General features: G+C 50.3%; 1 protein-coding gene across 1 annotated transcript in view; it reads left to right on the top strand.

Annotated features, from left to right (window-relative positions):
* The window catches only part of CACNA1B (calcium voltage-gated channel subunit alpha1 B), a 324,587-nt gene that overhangs the window by 231,762 nt on the left and 73,913 nt on the right, over nt 1-18,912 (top strand). The window contains exons 20-24 of the mRNA XM_062011331.1: nt 6,997-7,812; nt 9,148-9,362; nt 12,031-12,151; nt 16,766-16,895; nt 18,782-18,841. Coding sequence (XP_061867315.1) covers nt 6,997-7,812; nt 9,148-9,362; nt 12,031-12,151; nt 16,766-16,895; nt 18,782-18,841 — 1,342 coding nt within the window. The remainder of the gene's footprint in view (nt 1-6,996; nt 7,813-9,147; nt 9,363-12,030; nt 12,152-16,765; nt 16,896-18,781; nt 18,842-18,912) is intronic.

Below are 18,912 nucleotides of genomic sequence, written 5' to 3' on the forward strand. Positions count from 1 at the left end.
AGGGCAGAGCAGAGGGGCAGCACAACCTCCCTGGCCCTGCTGCCCACACTCTCTTGCTGCCCCCAGGCACGTTGCTGCTCATGGGCAGTTTGTTATCAGGCAGCACTGCCAGGTCTCTCTCCTGGAGCTGCTCTCCAGCAGGTCACCCCCAGCCTGTGCTGCTGCAGGGGGTTGTTCCTCCCCAGCTGCAGGACTCTGCCCTTGCCCTTGTTGAACCTCAGCAGGTTCCTCTGTGCCCATCTCTCAGCCTGCCCAGCTCTCACTGAATGGCAGCACAGTCTCTGGTGACTCAGCCAGTGTGTATTTAAGGGCCATGGGATGTTGTGTTTTCATGAGTCTTTATGTTGCCATGGCTGATGAAATCCAAGCCAGTGCATGTAGAATTTGGGGTTTTCATTGTATTGCTGTTGTTCATCATTTATGTCTAGTAAGGACCTGGAGGTGTCAGTCATGGCTGGGACATGAAAAATGGCATGTTCTTAAGACATTTTATAGACTGGTTAAGTAAAGTAAAAGCCCAGTGGTTCACTAGCTGGGAATCTGGTTTTTTTTCCTCCCAGAAGTGCTGAACCTGCAGCTGCCTCATTTTTGTTTGTCCAGAACAGAACTTGGTTTTGTTTAGCAGCTCTTTCTTTCCCACCCCAACCATCACAGCCTGTCTCTGCTGCATCCACCCAGCGGTAGACAAGGGAAATGAAAAAGCTTCTGTATCTTCTGCCAGGATGAATTTGTCATTTGCCATCCAAGAACCCAAATTGTTCTTGATCTCTATCTCTTGCTTTTGTGTATTCACTGTCTGGGCCTTCTGCTTTATTTCCATCCCCACAATGCAAAACAGGGGGCTGTGACTTCATTCCCTAGTTAGTTTTGTCTTGTTTTTTATCAGAAGCCTGGAGCTCATAGTGGGACTTTGGCCCTAACAGTGTCTGGGCTGGGCTGTTGCAGTGTAATTGCCAGAATGTCTTCTGGAGAGTATGGCACAAACACTTCAGAGGAGCACAATAAAGCCATTTGCCTGGGTTATAGGGGGGTGAATGGTTCCACACAGTTAGCCTCAGGGTGAGGTTTCTTTAAATCAGGCCATTGTAACTCTCTCATCCTGTAATTTATTACTGAGGGTGCAAATGCTTGATCACAATTCATAACTGAAACACCAGAGAAGTCTCAATATCTGAAAGAGGATCTTGTGACTAATGGTGGCAACAGAACTTGAGGTAGAATAGATCTTTCTCTGGCATTTTCTTCAGGTCAGGATGTGCATAAAGCAGAGCCTCATGTCCATGCTCCTGGGAGCAGTGTGTGATGTACTTCTGCTGAAAACAATTAGAAAACTCTTCTTATTAGGGCAGTAGGGAGCAGCACACAGGATGATGACTTCTGGTTGAGTGAAATCAGGCTGTTATGAAAGAAATGAAGCTGGAAGCAGTGAAGCTTTTGCTAGTTAACAGCAGGAAGCTTTGGCTTGGCTGGACGTTGCGTTGCTTCAGATCTGTAGGACAACAAACACTGTACACCTGAAAAGAGAAAAGCCACTGTAAGCAGCAGCATTTTGTGACTTCCACTGCTCAGGAGCTGCTGTGGGCACCTCACAGGAGTGGTAACTAAATGTAGAGCTTTCCTGTCTGTTGTTCTTGGACAATTTCTGGCCCTACATTGGCCAAAGGCAGCGGCTGCAGAGCTGCGTGTGCCCTGAGCTGCAGCCGTGCTCAGCTCTGCCCCCTCTGCCATCCAGCTTCTTCCTCCAGCTGAGACCAAATGCCTGTGGGCAGCAAGTCCTCTACCTGCAGTTCTCCACATTCTCTAGAAGAGCAGGTAGAGGGAGTGGGAACTGAGTCTGTGACAGTGTTGAACGACTGACAGCAGTGAACAATCAGTGACAGTGCTGAAAAAGCTCCGAGCGCTGCATTTGCTGCACGTTCTCCACCCAAGAAGTTGGCACCTGTAGGAGTTTGAAGGGCATTTTGCATTTCAGGAGCAGGTTTCTGATCACAAGGGTGTGATGCACTGCCAATATCACTTTAGGCATGGACCACATTCAAAATTTAGGCTTCTAACTGATAGATATTAATGATATATTACAAAAGTGTTTGTTTTCTGAGGAACTACAGGGCAAAGAATTTTAATGCAGGAAGCCAAAGTCCAATTCAAGAATGGTTTGGAAGAGAGTGGGCAGGATTTTCTGCAGCAGCCCTTGGTGTTCCTGTGGTGCTCAGTGTTGCAGCAGCTCTGAGGGGGAGAGCACAGGGAGGTGAGCTGAGGCGGGAGATGGAGCTCATCAAGTAGAAAAGGTGCTGAAGCATCCAAGCTGCAGCTCCTGGGGTCACTGGCAAAGCAAATTGAAACACCAGTGGTGAGTTCAACTGAAAGAAAATGGTGTTCTCAACCCAAGCAGAGATGAAGCATTCTGCTTTGTAATGCCTGGCCCAGGCTGAAACGCTTCCTTGTCTTTTCCCAGTGTAAAACTGAAACCTGTCGAGAGCTTCTCCAAGTTTATGGTCAGAAACTGGGCTTTTGGGGGAAGGAGGGTTTTTGCATGGCTTCTTGTTTTAAATGGAAACTCTGTTTTGAGAAGGGAATCTTCCCTTTCGTCTGTAACCAGAACAGATTCTTGCACACCCACCACCCAATGTGGAGGAACTGGTAATAGAAGTTGTGGTGTTCATGGCCAGGTTTCCTTCATTGTCCACTAAAGCAGAATCCTGAGGGTTGCATTTGTGTAGCTGATTAAAGTAGTTCTGGGAAGCAAAGGGGGCAGCAACTGAAGCAAAGCTTTGAAAGGTTCCAGCAACAAAACCTGTAAGGATTGAGGAATACACTAAACTAGAACATAACTAAAAATACGCTTTTCCTTTCTTGAGCCATCCCCACAGTGTCTGCTGGCACTTCTTATTTATACCACTCTTAGTCACTGGTTCATTACCATGAGTTCTACTCGATTCCACATGAATTGTGTGGTTTGTATTTCTAGCCACAGGCAGGAGTTGTTTGATTGCTGGCTTCTTAATCCAAAACCAGGGGAGCTGCTTGGAGAAGTGGGTTAGCATTAACATCTGCTACCACATTTCAAGCCTAGAGGACCTGAAACCTGAGTGTGCTGCCTTCAAAGAGCTCAAAATATTCTATAGACAGAAAATAGAGATGGGAAGTAGTTGTCAAGAAAGTGAAGGGATGTTGATCTTTGTTCTGTGTCTGTAAATCAGAAGCTGGTATTGCCATTTCCTTCATGGATTCAGGGGGGTTCTGAGAGGCAAACAGTGGACAGGAGTTCAGGTTCATCAATAAACTGATAGGTTTCTCTTGAGGAAAATAACATCACAAAGGCTCATATTTCTGTGAGTTTGGACCAGTCATGCTGTGCTGAGGCATGTCATGCTTCTCCTGCAGGTGGTTTGTGTCTGTCCCAGTGCAGTATTTAACTGGACCAAACGCAGGACGAAGCAGGGGAAATGATTTTTGGCCCAGTCTGTGCTTTCCCATCTCTTCTGCAGTTCTTGTTGTCGAGTGCAGAGGCCCCATGTCCTTACAGGCAGCCTGTTGTAATGGAAATGTGTTTTGAGGTGACCTTCCCTGTGTTGTGCCACGAGTAAGTTCCCGAGCTCAGCTCTGTGGGGAAGCGCAGCAGAGCAGCGGGACAGAAGCTGTCACATACATCCACGTTCAGCTGCTGTGGGAGCATGTAGGAAGCGAGAGGCAGATAAATGGAAGTGGACAAGCAGATGACATATTCCTTCCAGTTGTTGCCACTTTGGCTCCAACAACCCCTGAACACCGGCCCCAGAGGGACCAACCTGCTCGTTTGCCTTACTTCCATCTCCTCCAGCAGACTTTATGTGCACTGTCACTTGCTCCTGGTGTTCCTGGCTTGGTCTGAGTGTGGCAGCTTGCAGACAGGCCTCACATTTTCCTGGTGCTCCATTGATTCTCTGACTGTAATGTTTTTGGGTGTGTCCTTTCATGTAGAAAGAAGGAAGGATGCAGCCACTGCTTCTGAACCTTCTGCTCTTTGACTTCCATGTAACCACAGCCAGCGGGTGGCTGTGTGTTGCGGCCTTTTGGCAATCTGCTTGTGTCAGTGTTAAGGATGCATCTCATTTCTAGATGCTGAGAAATTCGAGCCTGTCACATCAGTGTCTGCTTTAAAAAAGGGGATTTCAGCAAAGTAGGCTGAGTTAATACATGTGTTGCTTCATTTCTCTGGGTTCTCAGTGGTGTACATACCTGTCAGCACCCTTCAGTTAGCGATGAGTGGAGCGCAGTGGGAGCTGTAGCACTTCAGAGATGATTTAAAGGCTGATTTATGTTCTTGGTTTAACTAAAACACAGCTAAAAAGCCCCTCCTGAAGTGACACATCTTGTGTCAGAGCTGGTTCTGGGTGTCTCCTCTGCACTGTGTGAGGAGTGCCGGGCCTGCATCCTCAACCTTCCTGCTCACCACATCAATCTGAGTTAGGAGACTTTCTTTACATCTTGGCTTTGATGGGCTCAGCACAGGCACTGATGAAGAGGCCGCGTTTGTGAAGGTTGCCTGGTGATTTAGTGTGTGTTTTACTTTGGAGAGCTTCTGCAGGGAGGCTGGGGCTTTGTGTCCCATGGTGCCTGTCCCATGGAAATGGAGCAGGGGTTGCTGCACAGGAGTTGGTCTCCTCTGGGCTCTTGGTTTATAGATAAGTTGAAAGGCTTCAGTCAGCTTCCCAGCTCTTAACTTGTTGTGGCTAGTTACCACTTCTGTGTTGACAGCTTGCTGTGGCTCTTCAAAGCACAAAGCAGAAGCTGGTGAGGACCAGCTGAGACCCTGAGGACTGTCATTATGAAGTGAGAAATGTCCCCTAAGAAGAAATGCGTTTGGTGGCCTGTGCCAAGGCAGCACTCAGGGAGCTCAGGCTGCACATCCACATCCCTAAGGATGCTCATCTCTTTTCCCTGAGGCTGTGTGCTGAAGAGGAGGGCCATATTTGTAGCCTAGTTTGGTTTTGCAGAGCTGGATGTGGAGCACTGCAGAGCAAGGCACCCAAAGGACACACAGGACATGCTGGGAGACCCATCCCAGGCAGCTCTGTCCCACTGTGCCCATCTCTGCTGACTCTGGAGAGCTGCAGATGCAGAGCACGTGGCTTCTCATGGCAAACCCTTGTGTGGAGTGGCCAGTCTGGGCTCATTCTTTCCTTCCAAACCCAAGCAAATCTGATGATGAATCATAGCATTTCAATTTTCAGTAAGGTTGAACCAAAAAGAAATGGCAAGTTCCTGCCTGCAGTGATGAAGCTGTTCATCTGTGGTCACTACAACAGCTTAGGGGGCTGGTTGTCCCCTCCTGAGGAGCCTGCTCTCCCTTTGATGGGGGATTTTTGCTGAGAGGGACTCTAAGCTATGACCCCAGTACCTTCTGGTATCACTTATGTTTAGAACCATGATTTTTGTCACTCTCTCTTCTGCTGTGGTATAAATGAGGCACTCAGCTGCTGGCAAACGAGTCCAGAATGTGCCTCTTGGGAGTGAGGGATGGAGCTGTTTAGTTTTGGTGATTAGCTCTGCTCACTCTGAATTAAATCAGACTCCTTCACATCTGCCTGGGTGCCCTCATGCCATCTGCAGTGAGCATTTCACTAAGGTTTTTGCCTCTTTAGCAGAACTAGACAGCGACATCCCCCTTGCAGAGCCGATCCCCCAGCAGAGCTGGGAGACACAAAGCCTTTCTGACAGCTCCCACTGTGCTGCACCAGCCCGTCTGAACGCTGCTTCCCCCGGGCTCTGCTCACAGCCACAGCCTGACAGTCCCAGCTGGCACGTCCACACGCAAAGGCTGCCGTGTCCTGTCGTCAGGGGAGCCCAGAAAGTGCGTAAGGAAAACACATCAGCCTCCCTGCTGGGGTGTGTGTATGGGCTGGGGGTCAGAGAGCCCCACAGGGCCCCTCCGGCCATGAGGCTGGGCTGTGGTAAATGGAGACGTCTCGGCAGGCTGGTGCAGGGAAGACGGTTTTCTTCTCTTTGTTAGGAGCAGTTTCATTAAGGAAGAAGGATGCTGATGCTGTACCAGGCTAAATCCAGAGCTCCACCCTGGAAGCCAGTGGGGTCACTTGGGTTTTATCCAAAAGCAGAATTTGACTTGCAGCCTGTAGGAGGAAAGGAAAAGGAGCCTTCCCTGCTTGCATTGGCTTGGGAAGTGACCCACTTGAATGTGGTGGGCAGAAACCAAGCTCTGTGCTGAAAAATCAGAGCATTGTGGTGACACCAGTGGAGGTATCCTCATCCTAGGGGACAGAGAAGAAAAGAGCAGGTCTCTCCAGGGGACAAGGGTGCTCTCATCACACCTCAACTGCGACTCTCCCAGTCCCTGGAGTCTTCTCACTGTACACAGAAGTTTTCCTTTCTTGTACTTTTGCAGACTGGTGATGCTTGGGCTGGATGGTCCATCCCCACTCAGGAGGGATGCCAGAGGTCTGGAGCAATGATTGTCCTGTGCTGTGTGCCAAAGGGACAGGGGCTGGGGGCAGGGGACAGGGCGTTCAGGGTCGGATCCTCGGGGGCAGGTTGCATTTCCCCTCACCCCTGCTGCCAGTCTGAACTTGTCCTGCTCAGCACTAATTTGCTCATCCAGCTGTTTCCCGTGGGGAGGAGGGTGCTGTTGTGGGGAAGCCATGCTGGACACTTTGTGGGCAGAGATTTCAGCCCTCCAGACTGCAGCTGGGGCTTTCCAAGGGGGTGACCACGCTTTAGAAATCAAGACAACTCCTTTCCAGGGAGCTCGTTTCATAGTGCCTGGTGTGTGTGTGTGTGTGTGTGTGTGTGGGGCAAACTAACACTGGTGATCCTGCTGGCTTTCCCTGCTCATGTTCTCCGCCAGCCATTCTCTCTCCATTCCTGTAACTCCTCTGGCTCAACCCTCTAACCCCTCTCTCAGCTCAAAGTCTCCCCTTTTGGTTGCTTTATAGGGAACTGGTGCAAGGTTGGATACTAACTTCTCACCTTCCTTCCTCCCCACCCCTCTCCCCTCCTTAGCAAGCAGCAGAACTCCTCCAAATCCAAGTCGGTGTGGGAGCAGAGGACGAGCCAGATCCGGCTGCACAACTTCCGCGCCAGCTGCGAGGCGCTGTACAACGAGCTGGACCCCGAGGAGCGCGTGCGCTACGCCACCACCCTGCACATCCGGCCCGACATGAAGACTCACCTGGACAGGCCGCTGGTGGTGGAGCCCAGGGGCGAAGCGAGGAACAACGTGAGCAAGCTGAGCCCCGGGGACGCGCAGGACGTGGAGCACAGCAAGGGCGGCTCTGCTGACGGGGCGGAAGCGCCGCGGAAGCACCACAGGCATCGGGACAAGGACAAAGGCGGCGAGCAGGAGAAGGGCGACGTGGCCAAGGATGAGAGCGGGGAAGCTGGCGCCGGCAACAGGGAGGAGAGGCACAGGCAGCACAGGAGCCGCAGCAAGGAGGCGGAAGGGGGCACTAAGGAAGGGAAGAGCGACCGCGGCAGGGGTCAGGAAGGGGGGAAGAGGCACCATCGGCGCGGGTCGGTGGACGAGGGCGGCGAGAAGGAGCACCGCAGGCATCGGCCTCACCGGCACTCCGCCGAGCGCCAGGGCAGGGACGGCAACGGCACCGGCAACGGCGGCAGGAGCGAGCGGCGCGCCCGGCACCGCGCGGGCCCCAGGGCCGCCAACCGCGAGGGAGAGCCCAAGGGAGAGAGCGGAGAGGAGCCCCACAGGAGGCACAGGCTCAGGAACAGGGCCCTGTCCACGTACGACTCGGTGGAGAAGGAGAACGGGGAGAAGGAGGGGGAGGCTGGGGACAAGGAGCACCGCAACCATCAGCCCAAGTGAGTGAGTGCTGCGTGGCTGGGCCTGGCCCTGGGGCCGCCTGGGGGTCAGGACACGCCAGGCACGTTACAGCAAATGACCTGTTCCCCTCCCCACGGTGTTCATAGAATCACAGACACTGCATGGTGGGGTTGGGAGGGACCTTTAGAGCTCATCCAGTCCAACCCCCTGCAGAAGCAGCTCCCACCTAGATCAGGTCGCACAGGAACGTGTCCAGGGGGGTCTTGAAGAGCTCCAAGGAAGGCACCTCTGCTGTTCCCCACACTGTTCTCCCACCCCAGCAACCACCATCACTTGCCCTTCCATTCTCCTTAAATCAGTGATGACAGAACCTTAATCTTTAAATAATTTTGGCCATGGTGGCCCATGGAACAGCTCAGGTTTAAGGAAGGAGATATCCCTGCTATAAATAACATGGAGCAGACCACAGGCCCTCTGAGAGAGGGGCATGTTTTTAAATGGCATCCATTCCTGTTTCCAGCCCTTTGGTTCTGGGTTTTTATGGTGACCCCATCAGCTGCATCACCAGTTGTTACAGCACCTGGTGTCTTCCATTAAGAACAGTGATGTACCCCATTTGCTTTAATTCTTATGTAAGTGAAGAGAGAAAAACGGTACTCGTGAAGCTTTTAGAGTAGTTAATAAAGAAGGATAGATTGCCTTTTCAGCTTTATTAGTCTGATGGAAAAGAAGTTTCACTGGGATTCTGTAGAATAGAGTTCATGTCACCATGGAGAGCTGTGAGTGGCACTGAGATGGTAATTTTCATGTCTATATTATCTCCCCTTCAGAATGATTGCAGAACACTTTGCATACTGTTTAGTTGGATCATAAGCTGTGCACAAGTTGAGTTTCCTCCTTGCTGAAATACAGCCACTGCTGCAGGGGAATGCAGAAGATACCTGCTTACAGCAGTGTTACAGAGAGGTTTAGGACTGGACAAGAGAATCACCCCATTTAAATAAGGCTTCAGGACAATCTGCAGCAGGATGGCAGACTTTATTCCGAAACCAGCTGCTGAGGGAGATCTCGTGTCACTGTTACTTTGTGGTCCTTGTGAACCTCAGTTCTGAGCCTTGTTTAATGGAACAGAGTGATGTTGAGTGGCACAGTTTCTCTGGGTGCTGTGCTTGGGTGTGGGTTCAGTAGGTCTCAGAGGAAAAGGTCCCATACTGTGCTATCAGTAAGTTGTCCTGCAGCCTGTGACATTACTGCAAAGGACTTCCATGGAGAAAGCAGCCTATGAAACCTGGCAAGAGCTGCAGCATCAGGGTACCAGTGTCCTCTGAGTCCTTCTTGGGCCATGTTAAATAAAATCTGCTTTTCTACCTTAGGGAGAACCAGTGTGAGATTGAGGCTAGTGGAAGTGTGAGTGTCCCTGTGCACACCCTTCCCAGCACCTACCTGCAGAAGGTGCCGGAGCAGCCAGAAGATGCTGACAACCAGAAGAACGTGACCCGGATGATTCAGCCACCCCTGGACAAAACCACCACTGTGAACATCCCTGTCACCATCACTGCCCCGCCAGGGGAGACCACTGTCATACCAAGTGAGTGCTTTGGCCTCTGCTTCTCGCTGGGAAACTGCCAGACAAGAGCTGACTTTCTGAGCGAGCACACACTGGGTGCTGAGGGCTCTCCCAGCCACCAGCATCCTTGCAGTGGACAGGAGAACTTGGTGATACAGGCTGTACAATTCATGCAGCCTGCAGCAACCCAGAGTGGGTTCTGGACCACCTGGGTGACGTCGTGGCTCTAGAAAACACCCTGTAAAGTTCCCTGGAGATGGCTCACACAGAGAACATCCATGAATTGGGGCTATTTAGCCTGGAGAAGACTAAGAGTCACAGAATCAATCTCAAGGGCTGGAAGGGACCTGCAAAGCTCATCCAGTGCAACCCCCCTGCCAGAGCAGCAGCACCTAGAGCAGGGCACACAGGGACTCATCCAGCTGGGTTGGGATGTCTCCAGAGAAGGAGCCTCCACAGCCCATCTGGGCAGCCCCTGCCAGGGCTCCCTCACCTCAACGGGGAACAAATTCTTCCTTGTGTTTCTTTGGCACCTCTTCTGTTCCAGCTTGTGCCTGTTACCCCTTATCAATGCTGATAAATACCTAAAGGGCAGGTGTCAAGAGGATGGGGTCAGTCTCTATCCTGTAGTGTCCAGTGACAGGACAACAGGTAAGGGGCACAAGCTGGAACACAAGAAGTTGTACTTGAACATGAGGAGAAGCTTGTTTTGTGCTGAGGTGAGGGAGCCCTGGCCCAGGCTGCCCAGGGAGGGTGAGGAGGCTCCTGCTCAGGAGGTTTCCAACCCCACCTGGACACGTTCCTGTGCCCCCTGAGCCAGGGGAACCTGCTTGAGCAGGGGCTGGGGCTGGAGCAGCTCTGCAGGGCCTTTCCAGCCCCCACCATGCTGGGATTCTGTAGCCTTGCATAAGAGAAAGATGAAAGAACAAGAAATCCAGTGAAATGTGGTAAATGAGATCTGTGCAGCAAAATAAGCAACTCCTGCACAAACCAATCTTGCTGTGAGCACAGGAGCAGGTCCTCTGCTACCATGCTGCATGCTCCCACTCCCACAGTGCTGTGCTACAGTTCCTTTGGTGTCCCAGGGGCCTTAGTTGGCCACAGACCCCTCAGCAGATGAGGTGATGGCATTACAGTCAAGCCCACAGAGCAAATTGACTCTTCATGGCTTAGTAGCTGACCTCACTGTGAAGCAGCAGGTCTTTAACAGCTGCACAGCGCATCCTGTGTCCCTGCTGCTTTGGATTCCTGCAGGCTTTGTAATTTTAGAGCTTCTTGCAGTCCTCTGCCTCTCAGTTTCAGCAGATTCACCACAGCTTGTGCTTCTGCAGAGCTCTGTGCCTTGGGACTGACAGTGCAGATCTACAGAGTCCCAAGATCATTGTGTCCATGTTCTGCTCTGCAGCCTATTCTGACCAGCCTGGGGCACGTCCCTGACACTGCAGGCACAGCTTAGAGAGATCTTGAGAGCTGGAGGTGCCAAGGATAATTAGGGTGTGAAATCTAAGAGGTCCCTGTTAGATTGCAGACTGACAGGACTCTGCTTTCCAAGAGTCACAGCCAGAGCTAGTGATTCCTCTGTGCTTTTTGTTGGGTCATGAGAAACACCAGACTTGTTTTCTGGGTTCTTTTTCTTCTATAAATGGTGATTTTACACTATTGCAACACTGGGTTGCTGTCAGTCACAACTTATCAGCCTCTCTCCTTCCTGGTCATTTCCTTGAGATGAATAAGGAGGTTGCTGAGCCTGTCACTCACACACAGTGAAATGTCATTTTGTTGCTAAATAAAAAGTAATAAAACCCCTGCACCTAGCACATGATAAGTGGGTGGGATTGGGGGATTCTGGGTCCTGTGAACTAATGGACAACTGTATATATCTGTCTAAAAAGAGACTTTGCAGCACAGAATGTTTTCCACTTCATTGTATTGGAGTTTACCCCAAGGAAATTATCCCACAAACTCACTGCAAGTGAACGTGGAGAGCAGAGGAAGTATTTCTGACCTATCAGAGGGAGGTTCAGAGCCATCCTCTAGAAGGGGATCATGTCAGTTAAAAACCTCATGTGAGATGGAGCTTTGGACAGAGGGATCCCTGCCAAAGCTGGGGTGCACCGTGCAGGCTCAGAGCTGGGGGTCCACGTCCCTTCCAAGTCTCTGTTCCTAATGCTGGGAAGTTCAGCAGTCTTAGCCTCAAAGTTATTAAAGCTTCTCTATCAGCTTGCTCTTTTACATGTTCCAAAGCCTATTGTGCCATTAATCTGTGGGGGAAGACAGAATTACACTGCTGGTTGGACTTGCTGCCTTTTTTCTTCCCAAGGATCCCTAGCTGATCCCCTCTCCCTAATCTGTGATATTTGGAATGGGATTTCCATCCTCACTCTGGCAGCTCCCTTTATATAAACAAGTGTAAGCTTTGTTTGTCTGCTCTGGGCATCTTCATTTCCTGGCCATGTCTGATGCATTGCTCATCAGTGCAGCAGTTAAGGAGTGTAATTGCAGCGTAGTAAATAGCACTGATAATAATCAAATGATTGTTCATCACGTTTAATCAGCGTTTCCCGAGGCTGTTTGCCATCCCAGCTGCACTGTTTGCATATCCAGCTGTTGCAGGCAGCAGTGCTCTGGGCAGACTGCAGAAGACTCTGTTTAACTCTCTCGTTTCTGCTTCCTTCAATTCCCCTTTCAGTGAACAGCGTTGAGTTTGAAGGTAAAACAGAGGAGAAGAAAGACGTCGATGACCTGACGAAGAACGGGCCCAAACCAATCTTGCCTTACAGCTCCATGTTCATCCTGAGCCCTACAAATCCGTAAGTCCTCTGGCTCTGCTGCTCATGGGCTGCAGGTACTTCAAGCATAGAGTCACAGAGAGATCCCTCAGTCTCCTCCCAGGTCCCACAGCCTTTCCTCACAAGGATGCTCCAGTCCCCTCAGCATCTTGCTGGCCCTGCACTGGCCTCTCTCCAGCACTTCCCTGTCCCTCTGGAGCTGGGGAGCCCAGCACTGGCCCCAGGACTCCAGATGAGGCCTCAGCAGGGCAGAGCAGAGGGGCAGCACAACCTCCCTGGCCCTGCTGCCCACACTCTTCTTGAGGCACCCAGGCTGCCATTGGCTTCTTGCCAATAGGGTTGTTCCTCCCCAGATGCAGGACTCTGCCCTTGTCCTTGTTGAACCTCAGGAGCTTCCTCTCTGCCCAACTCTCCAGCCGGTCGAGATCCCGCTGAATGGCAGCACAGCCTCTGGGGAATCAGCCAGTGCTCCCAGTTTGGTGCCAGCAGGGAACTTGCTGAGTGTCCCTCTGTCCCCTCACCCTGGTGGTTGATGAAGATGTTGAACAAGACTGGCCCCAGAACCCATCCCTGTGGAGCTCCACTGGCCACAGGCCTCCAACTCGACTCTGTGCCACTGATCACCACCCTCTGGGCTCTGTCATTCAGCCAGCTCTGCATCCACCTCACTGTCCTCTCATCCCAGCCACGCTGCCTGAGCTTTCTGATGAGGATGTGATGGGAGACAGTGTCAAAAGCCTTGCTGAAGTCAAGGTAGATGACATGCTCTGCTCTCCCCTCATCCAGACAGCCGGTTATGCACTCATAGAAGGATATCAGGTTGGTCAGGTGGGATTTCCCCTTGGTGAAGCCATGTTGACTCCCCATGATAACCACCTTATCCTTCATATGTTCAGTGATAACATTCAGGATGAGTTGTTCCATCACCTTTCCAGGCATGGCTACTCAAAGAAATACCATTGGCTTGATCTTATCTCTTCCAGTCAGATACATTGGGAAATTACCTGAAAGCTTATGTAGGCTGCAGGCCAGGCATTGCTGGGCTTTCCCAGGGAAATGAATTGCCAGGATAGGGAAAAGATGATGCCTTAGGCAGACTCTTCTTAAGTGTTCCCCACATGGTCAGGTGAGCAGTTATTTGTACTACTAGTGGAATGTCACTGGGAGAAAGCATCTGGAGAAGCAGGCTGTGGGCTGGTTTTGATGTCAGCAAATTCTGGAGGGTTCCTCACCTGGAATTGGTGCCTTTACCATACTGGTGCCCTCACATCACTGAAAACTCTGAACTCCAGGGAAAATGTGAGTATTTTTTCATTTGCCAAGGCTTGAGTGCAGCTGGTGGGATCTGTTGGGATTACAGCACTGATTCTGCTTCAGGCATCGCTGCCTCTGGGGACCTTTGTATTCAAAGCCTGTAAATACAGAGTATGTTGCTCTGAAGGGCTGCAGGACTAGACAGGAGCAGCAGGGGTTGTAATAATTGTAGCATAAAGGCCTTGTTTTGAGTCATTTTGAACAGTAACTTGGGGCAACAGAGGACATTTGAAACTCTTGTTAACCCAGAGATCTTCTAGGAGCAGATGTGATCATTCCTCTGTGGTTCAGGTAGACTCTTGGCACATCCTGGGTGTTGCTCTCTGAGGCTGCACTCTCCATGCTCAGAGACTTAAGGTGATCTCAGGCCTTTCCTTTGGCAACTTGACCCAAGAGAGTAATGAGTGCTCCTACACCTCCTGCTACTCAGGACTGTGACATCCTGGCTGCCTGTGCAGTTGATGGAACAAAATGGGCTGCTCTGTGTGCTCATCAAGAAATGCATCTGTGGGGGAAGCCACGTTCTGGCACCCCTGGACACTAGGCAGGCTGAGTATTTTCTTTAACAACAAGTGTCAGACACATAGTTCAGGCTACAGCCCTGCATGATCCAAGGGGATACAGCTGTGAGCACAGAAGAATTCATCAGTGAGAGAAGTTAGAAGCTATCTCTCACTGCCAGCTGTTTGAGATGGAGAATGAGCCCAGACTCCTGCTGGTCTAATCTAATCTCCAAAGGAAGCAAACCCTAGACTCAACACATGCTCCTGCTGTCTCAAACCCACAGGAGAGGCACCTGTGTTTCCCCTTTGCCTTCTCCAGCCACCTGCCAGGTAGACCTCGAGACATTTTAAGATTACTGAGCTGAAAGCCCAGAAGGTTTCCCCTTTGCAGAACACTGATAGCATTGTGCTGTTTGAATTCATGTAAAAGGCAGCTAAGGGGGGGACAGAGCATGACATGAGGTGCAGTCATGGTGCAGTTAAACTTTCTGGGTCAGATTTGAGTTATGGAGCTTTGCTCCTCTCTGCTTGGATAAGGAAACAGTCTTTCCCTCATGTGTGGTAGCTCAAGTGTTTTTATTGTAGAGTGACCAGCAAAAATGAATGTCAGCTGCAAAATGTCTGCTCAGGGCAGCACTGCAGGAGGGAAAGCTGGGTAGTCCCAAAGGGTCTGAGCTGAGGAGTGGGCTGGGCAGACAGAGAAGCAGCAAGACTTTTTCCTCTCATACGAGTTCTTGTCTCCTCTTACCTCATCCTACAGTTACAAACCTCTTGAGCCTCACAGTCCAGGATCTGGTGTGTTGTTAGTGTCATCTTGCAGATATATTCAGCACATGAATCCTCCCCAAAACTGAACTAAAACACCACTGAAAAGAACAAGTTCACTGGGAGAGACATATGGTGACACAAGGCCAAGGGGAAATAACAAACTCTAGGAGTATCAGCAACTTGGTTTTCTTCCTCTGGGCAAGATGCAGACTCAGCTGCATCCCCTCAGGGGTTTTGGCTGGTGCCATCTTCATGAGAGAGGTCTTTCTAGGGTATGAAGGTTTTCAGCACAGCTATTGCTGTTTCCCTTCCAAGCCCCACTGGGCATGCACGACCTGGCTGATGCTAGTGGGCAAAGCAGTTCTGAGAAGCAGAAGTGAAAAGCTTTGCTCTCCAAGTGCCACCAGCCTCTTAAAGCAGATGTTCATCTGCAGTGATTCCTCAGGCACTGACAAATCCCCAACTCACTGGCAGCTGGGAGTGATGATCTTAAAACAGGGACTTTTTGTTTCTTTAGTGCATTGAGTTTGCTGCAAGAATTAGAGGACAAATGTTAGTGAGAAAGTTGCCTTTCACTTCTGTGGATTTAGGGAGCACATAGATGTTCATCTTCTTCTGCCAGATGGATCACCACAGTTAAGGAATCCACAAACCCACTTTTCTTCATGTTATTTTGTACCAAAACTGTTTCCTTGGTGTTTGTAACTCTCATTCTGAAGCCATTAGCAACCCAGAGATAAAGGGCATGTAAGGAAATGTGGGAAATAAATGTTGCTTCCAACCCTTCTGATATTTGCTTGGAGAGCATGTGATAGAGCATCTGAGTTGCATTCCTAGATGACAAAGTTGTTGGCAAGATACACAGATGATTTGATTCTCAGGCAGATCTCAAGTCCTTCATTCAGCTGACAAATAGAGTGCAGGTGTAGGGTTCTCTGTGCAGTGAAGGACTTGTGGATGGTGGTCAAAGCGATGAGCTGACATCAGGGAATAGCTTTGCATTGCTTAGAAGTTGAAGCATTTGTCACTTTTTTCTTCACAAATCATGTCCAAGAAAAGATTAGGTTAAAGAAACCAAATATATTACTGTAAAGTATTTGTGCAGCTTATAAAGCATCTTTTGGAATAAAGTGCAGACACAGAGACTTGGCAAGAGAGAGATTGGTACAAATAATATAGTTACAAAGGCAGTTTCAGCTGAGAGTCTCCAAGTGCATGGCATCTATCTCAATTTTAAAGGGATTACTTAATATTAAAAGGATTTCAAACCTGGCTTTGAAGTCACAGGACTTTAGCCTCTGAGTTCAAAGTGAAAATGGGGGGGGGGGGGGGGTATATAAACATAAATTGTGGAACTGAGTCTTGAAAGTTTGAAAACTCTCAATGCCCTTTGGATAGACAGAGAGAGACAGAGAGATAGATTTGCAGAGGGGTGCTGATCAGGGAACTGGAGCATCTAGGAGGAAAGGCTGTGGGACCTGGGGCTGTTCAGCCTGGAGAAGGCTGAAGGGGGAGCTCATTAATACTTAAAAGCATTTAAAAGGTGGATGTCAAGAGGATGGGGTGGCACTTATTTCTGTGGTGTCCAGTGACAGGACAAGGGGTGATGGGCACAAGCTGGAACACAAGACGTTCCCCTTCAACACCAGGAGCAAGTCCTTTGGTGCTGAGGTGAGGGAGCCCTGGCCCAGGCTGCCCAGGGAGGGTGTGGAGGCTCCTGCTCAGGAGGTTTCCAACCCCACCTGGACACGTTCCTGTGCCCCCTGAGCCAGAGGAACCTGCTTTACAGGGGCTGAGGCTGGAGCAGCTCTGCAGGGCCCCTCCAGCCCCTGTGATTCTGTGGGTAGAGAGCAGAGAAGATATGTTAAATGTCTCTAAATCTCACCACAGGTCTGTTGCAAACTGGAGTTTAAAGCCATTCATTCTGAGTTTTGTTGTCTTACTGTCATTGCCACAGGGATTCTAAGGGTGATGTTCCTGATGACCGCTGTCCTTCTGCCTGTCTTTCCTCACCTGCAATAACCCTCCTCTCTGCTTGTGTCCTTGGCAGGATCCGGCGTCTCTTCCACTACATCGTCAACCTGCGCTACTTCGAGATGGTCATCCTCATCGTCATAGCCCTCAGCAGCATCGCCCTGGCTGCAGAGGACCCTGTGCAAGCTGAGTCGCCCAGGAACGATGTGAGTACAGACCAACAAAGAAAGTTCTTCCTGTCCCAGCACTGAGGCACATGGCATGCCTGTTCACATCACCAGAGGAACACACGGTGCAGGTGGCAAGTGCAAAACTGGAGCTTTCTTTAATATCACTGTCATGGCATCACAGAATCATTTGGGTTGGCAAAGCCCTTGAAGCTGCTGCAGCCCCAGCCCTGCCCTCACCCTGCCCATCCCAGCACTGACCCACGGCCTCAGCACCTCAGCCCCACGGCTTTGGGATCCCACCAGGGCTGGGCACTGCCCCAGCTCCCTGGGCAGCCTGGCACAGGGGTGACACCCCTCTCAGGGAAACAGTTCTGCCTCAGCTCCAGCCTCAACCTCCCCTGGGGCAACTTGAAGCTGTTTCCTTGTATCCTGTAATTCACTGCTGGGGAGCAGAGCCCGACCCCCAGCTCCCTGCAGCCTCCTGTCAGGGAGTGTCAGAGAGTGCTGCTGGCTGCCCTCAGCCTCCTCCAGGCTCAACACCCCCATTCCCTCAGTCCCTTGTAGGATTTGTTCTCCAGACCTTCCACCAGCTTTGTTGTCCAAAAATCACAATGCTCACAATTCCTGTCCCTTTCTGCTGCTTCAGCCACATCCAAGTTTAAGAACTTGGAAATCACTGGTTGTTTGCCTGGTGAGGCTTACATGGAGGCAGCCTGCAAAGCCTACACACCATCCTGCAGTGGGAAAGGCTTCCCAGTGACAAGCCAGGGTTGGCATCTTCCTAAGATTCCCTGCTCCTGCTAGAGCACAGCCTGGGAAAGTAAAATCAGATAATGGCTTTTCAGCTTGGTGGGGCATGGTAGCAATCTCCTAGATTCCTAGATTTCCTAGCAAATCTACTCATCCAAAGTCAGAAACTTCATAAGTGGATGCTGTTAGGAGCAGAAATAAGAGTGTGGCACCTTTGATGTGAGAGCACGTACCTCAAGGGCGTTCATGGGTGGCTCTTTTCAAGCACCTTTGTGTGAGGACATTGGCACAGAGCTGGCTACAGCTACATGGGCAACTGGGAGCTCACAGAGCTGAAGATGAAGTGCAGACATTGCAAGATGCAGTTGCCTAGTTTTGGACTCTTCACCATAGGTAGTTGCAGTATGTGGATGTCATGTGATATTTACAGAGTTGCTATCCATTCACTATGTGTAATCACATTAATCTGTGAGTAGGTGCATCCCAGCCACAGGGTTGTGTTGTAATTTAAGAGATCTATAGATATTTGAATGGATTGATATGGTATTTACCAGGCTGTGTACTGAGGACTCTGTGTTCATTCAACAGGTTGAGAGACCAAATTGCTTCAGAGCAGAAGTCAGCAGAGCAGGTCAGAGCAGGAGTTGCCTGGCCTTGCCTCTTGCTTCTGAATCTGAGCAGTCTTGGCTTTCTCCAGAGGAAGATCCACAAACTCCTACATCAGTCATGAGCTTCCTCATCCTTAATAACTCTGGAATCAGTTTTACAAAGAGGATTTTATCGCTCTCTTCCTCTCCCAAGGTCTTTAATAACGCTGTCATCAGCTACAGCAGAGGAGGAAGCCAGGCTGCTACACACATGCTCTGAAGTAAGCTGCTTAGGAAAGGATATTCAGCTTTTTCAGTGTGAGATGTCCATTTTCTCTGTTAAACCTGCCATCCATGCAGGTGCATCCTGCAGTCTGGCAAGGGCTGGAAGTACATGTTGCTGTTTAAATCCAGTGATACGAGTCTGTGCCTAGGCTGTGTGAATCAGGTGATACTCAGACTATCCCACCAGATGATATTTACCCATTGTAGCAAACAAACCATTGACAGAATAGACTTTTTGCTCATGTGCAGATGATTTTATCATGTAGTCTCCCCTGATACACGTTTCTCTTTCCCATTCAGGCTCTGAAGTACTTGGATTATATATTTACGGGAGTCTTTACCTTTGAGATGGTGATCAAGGTAAGAACATTTCCAAGCTGGAAGGCTCACCTTCCCTTTCAGATTTACACTTGTCTGCTTCTGGAGAGCTG

The sequence above is a fragment of the Colius striatus genome, chromosome 19, assembly GCF_028858725.1.
Source record: "Colius striatus isolate bColStr4 chromosome 19, bColStr4.1.hap1, whole genome shotgun sequence".
Taxonomy (NCBI): Eukaryota; Metazoa; Chordata; class Aves; order Coliiformes; family Coliidae; genus Colius; species Colius striatus.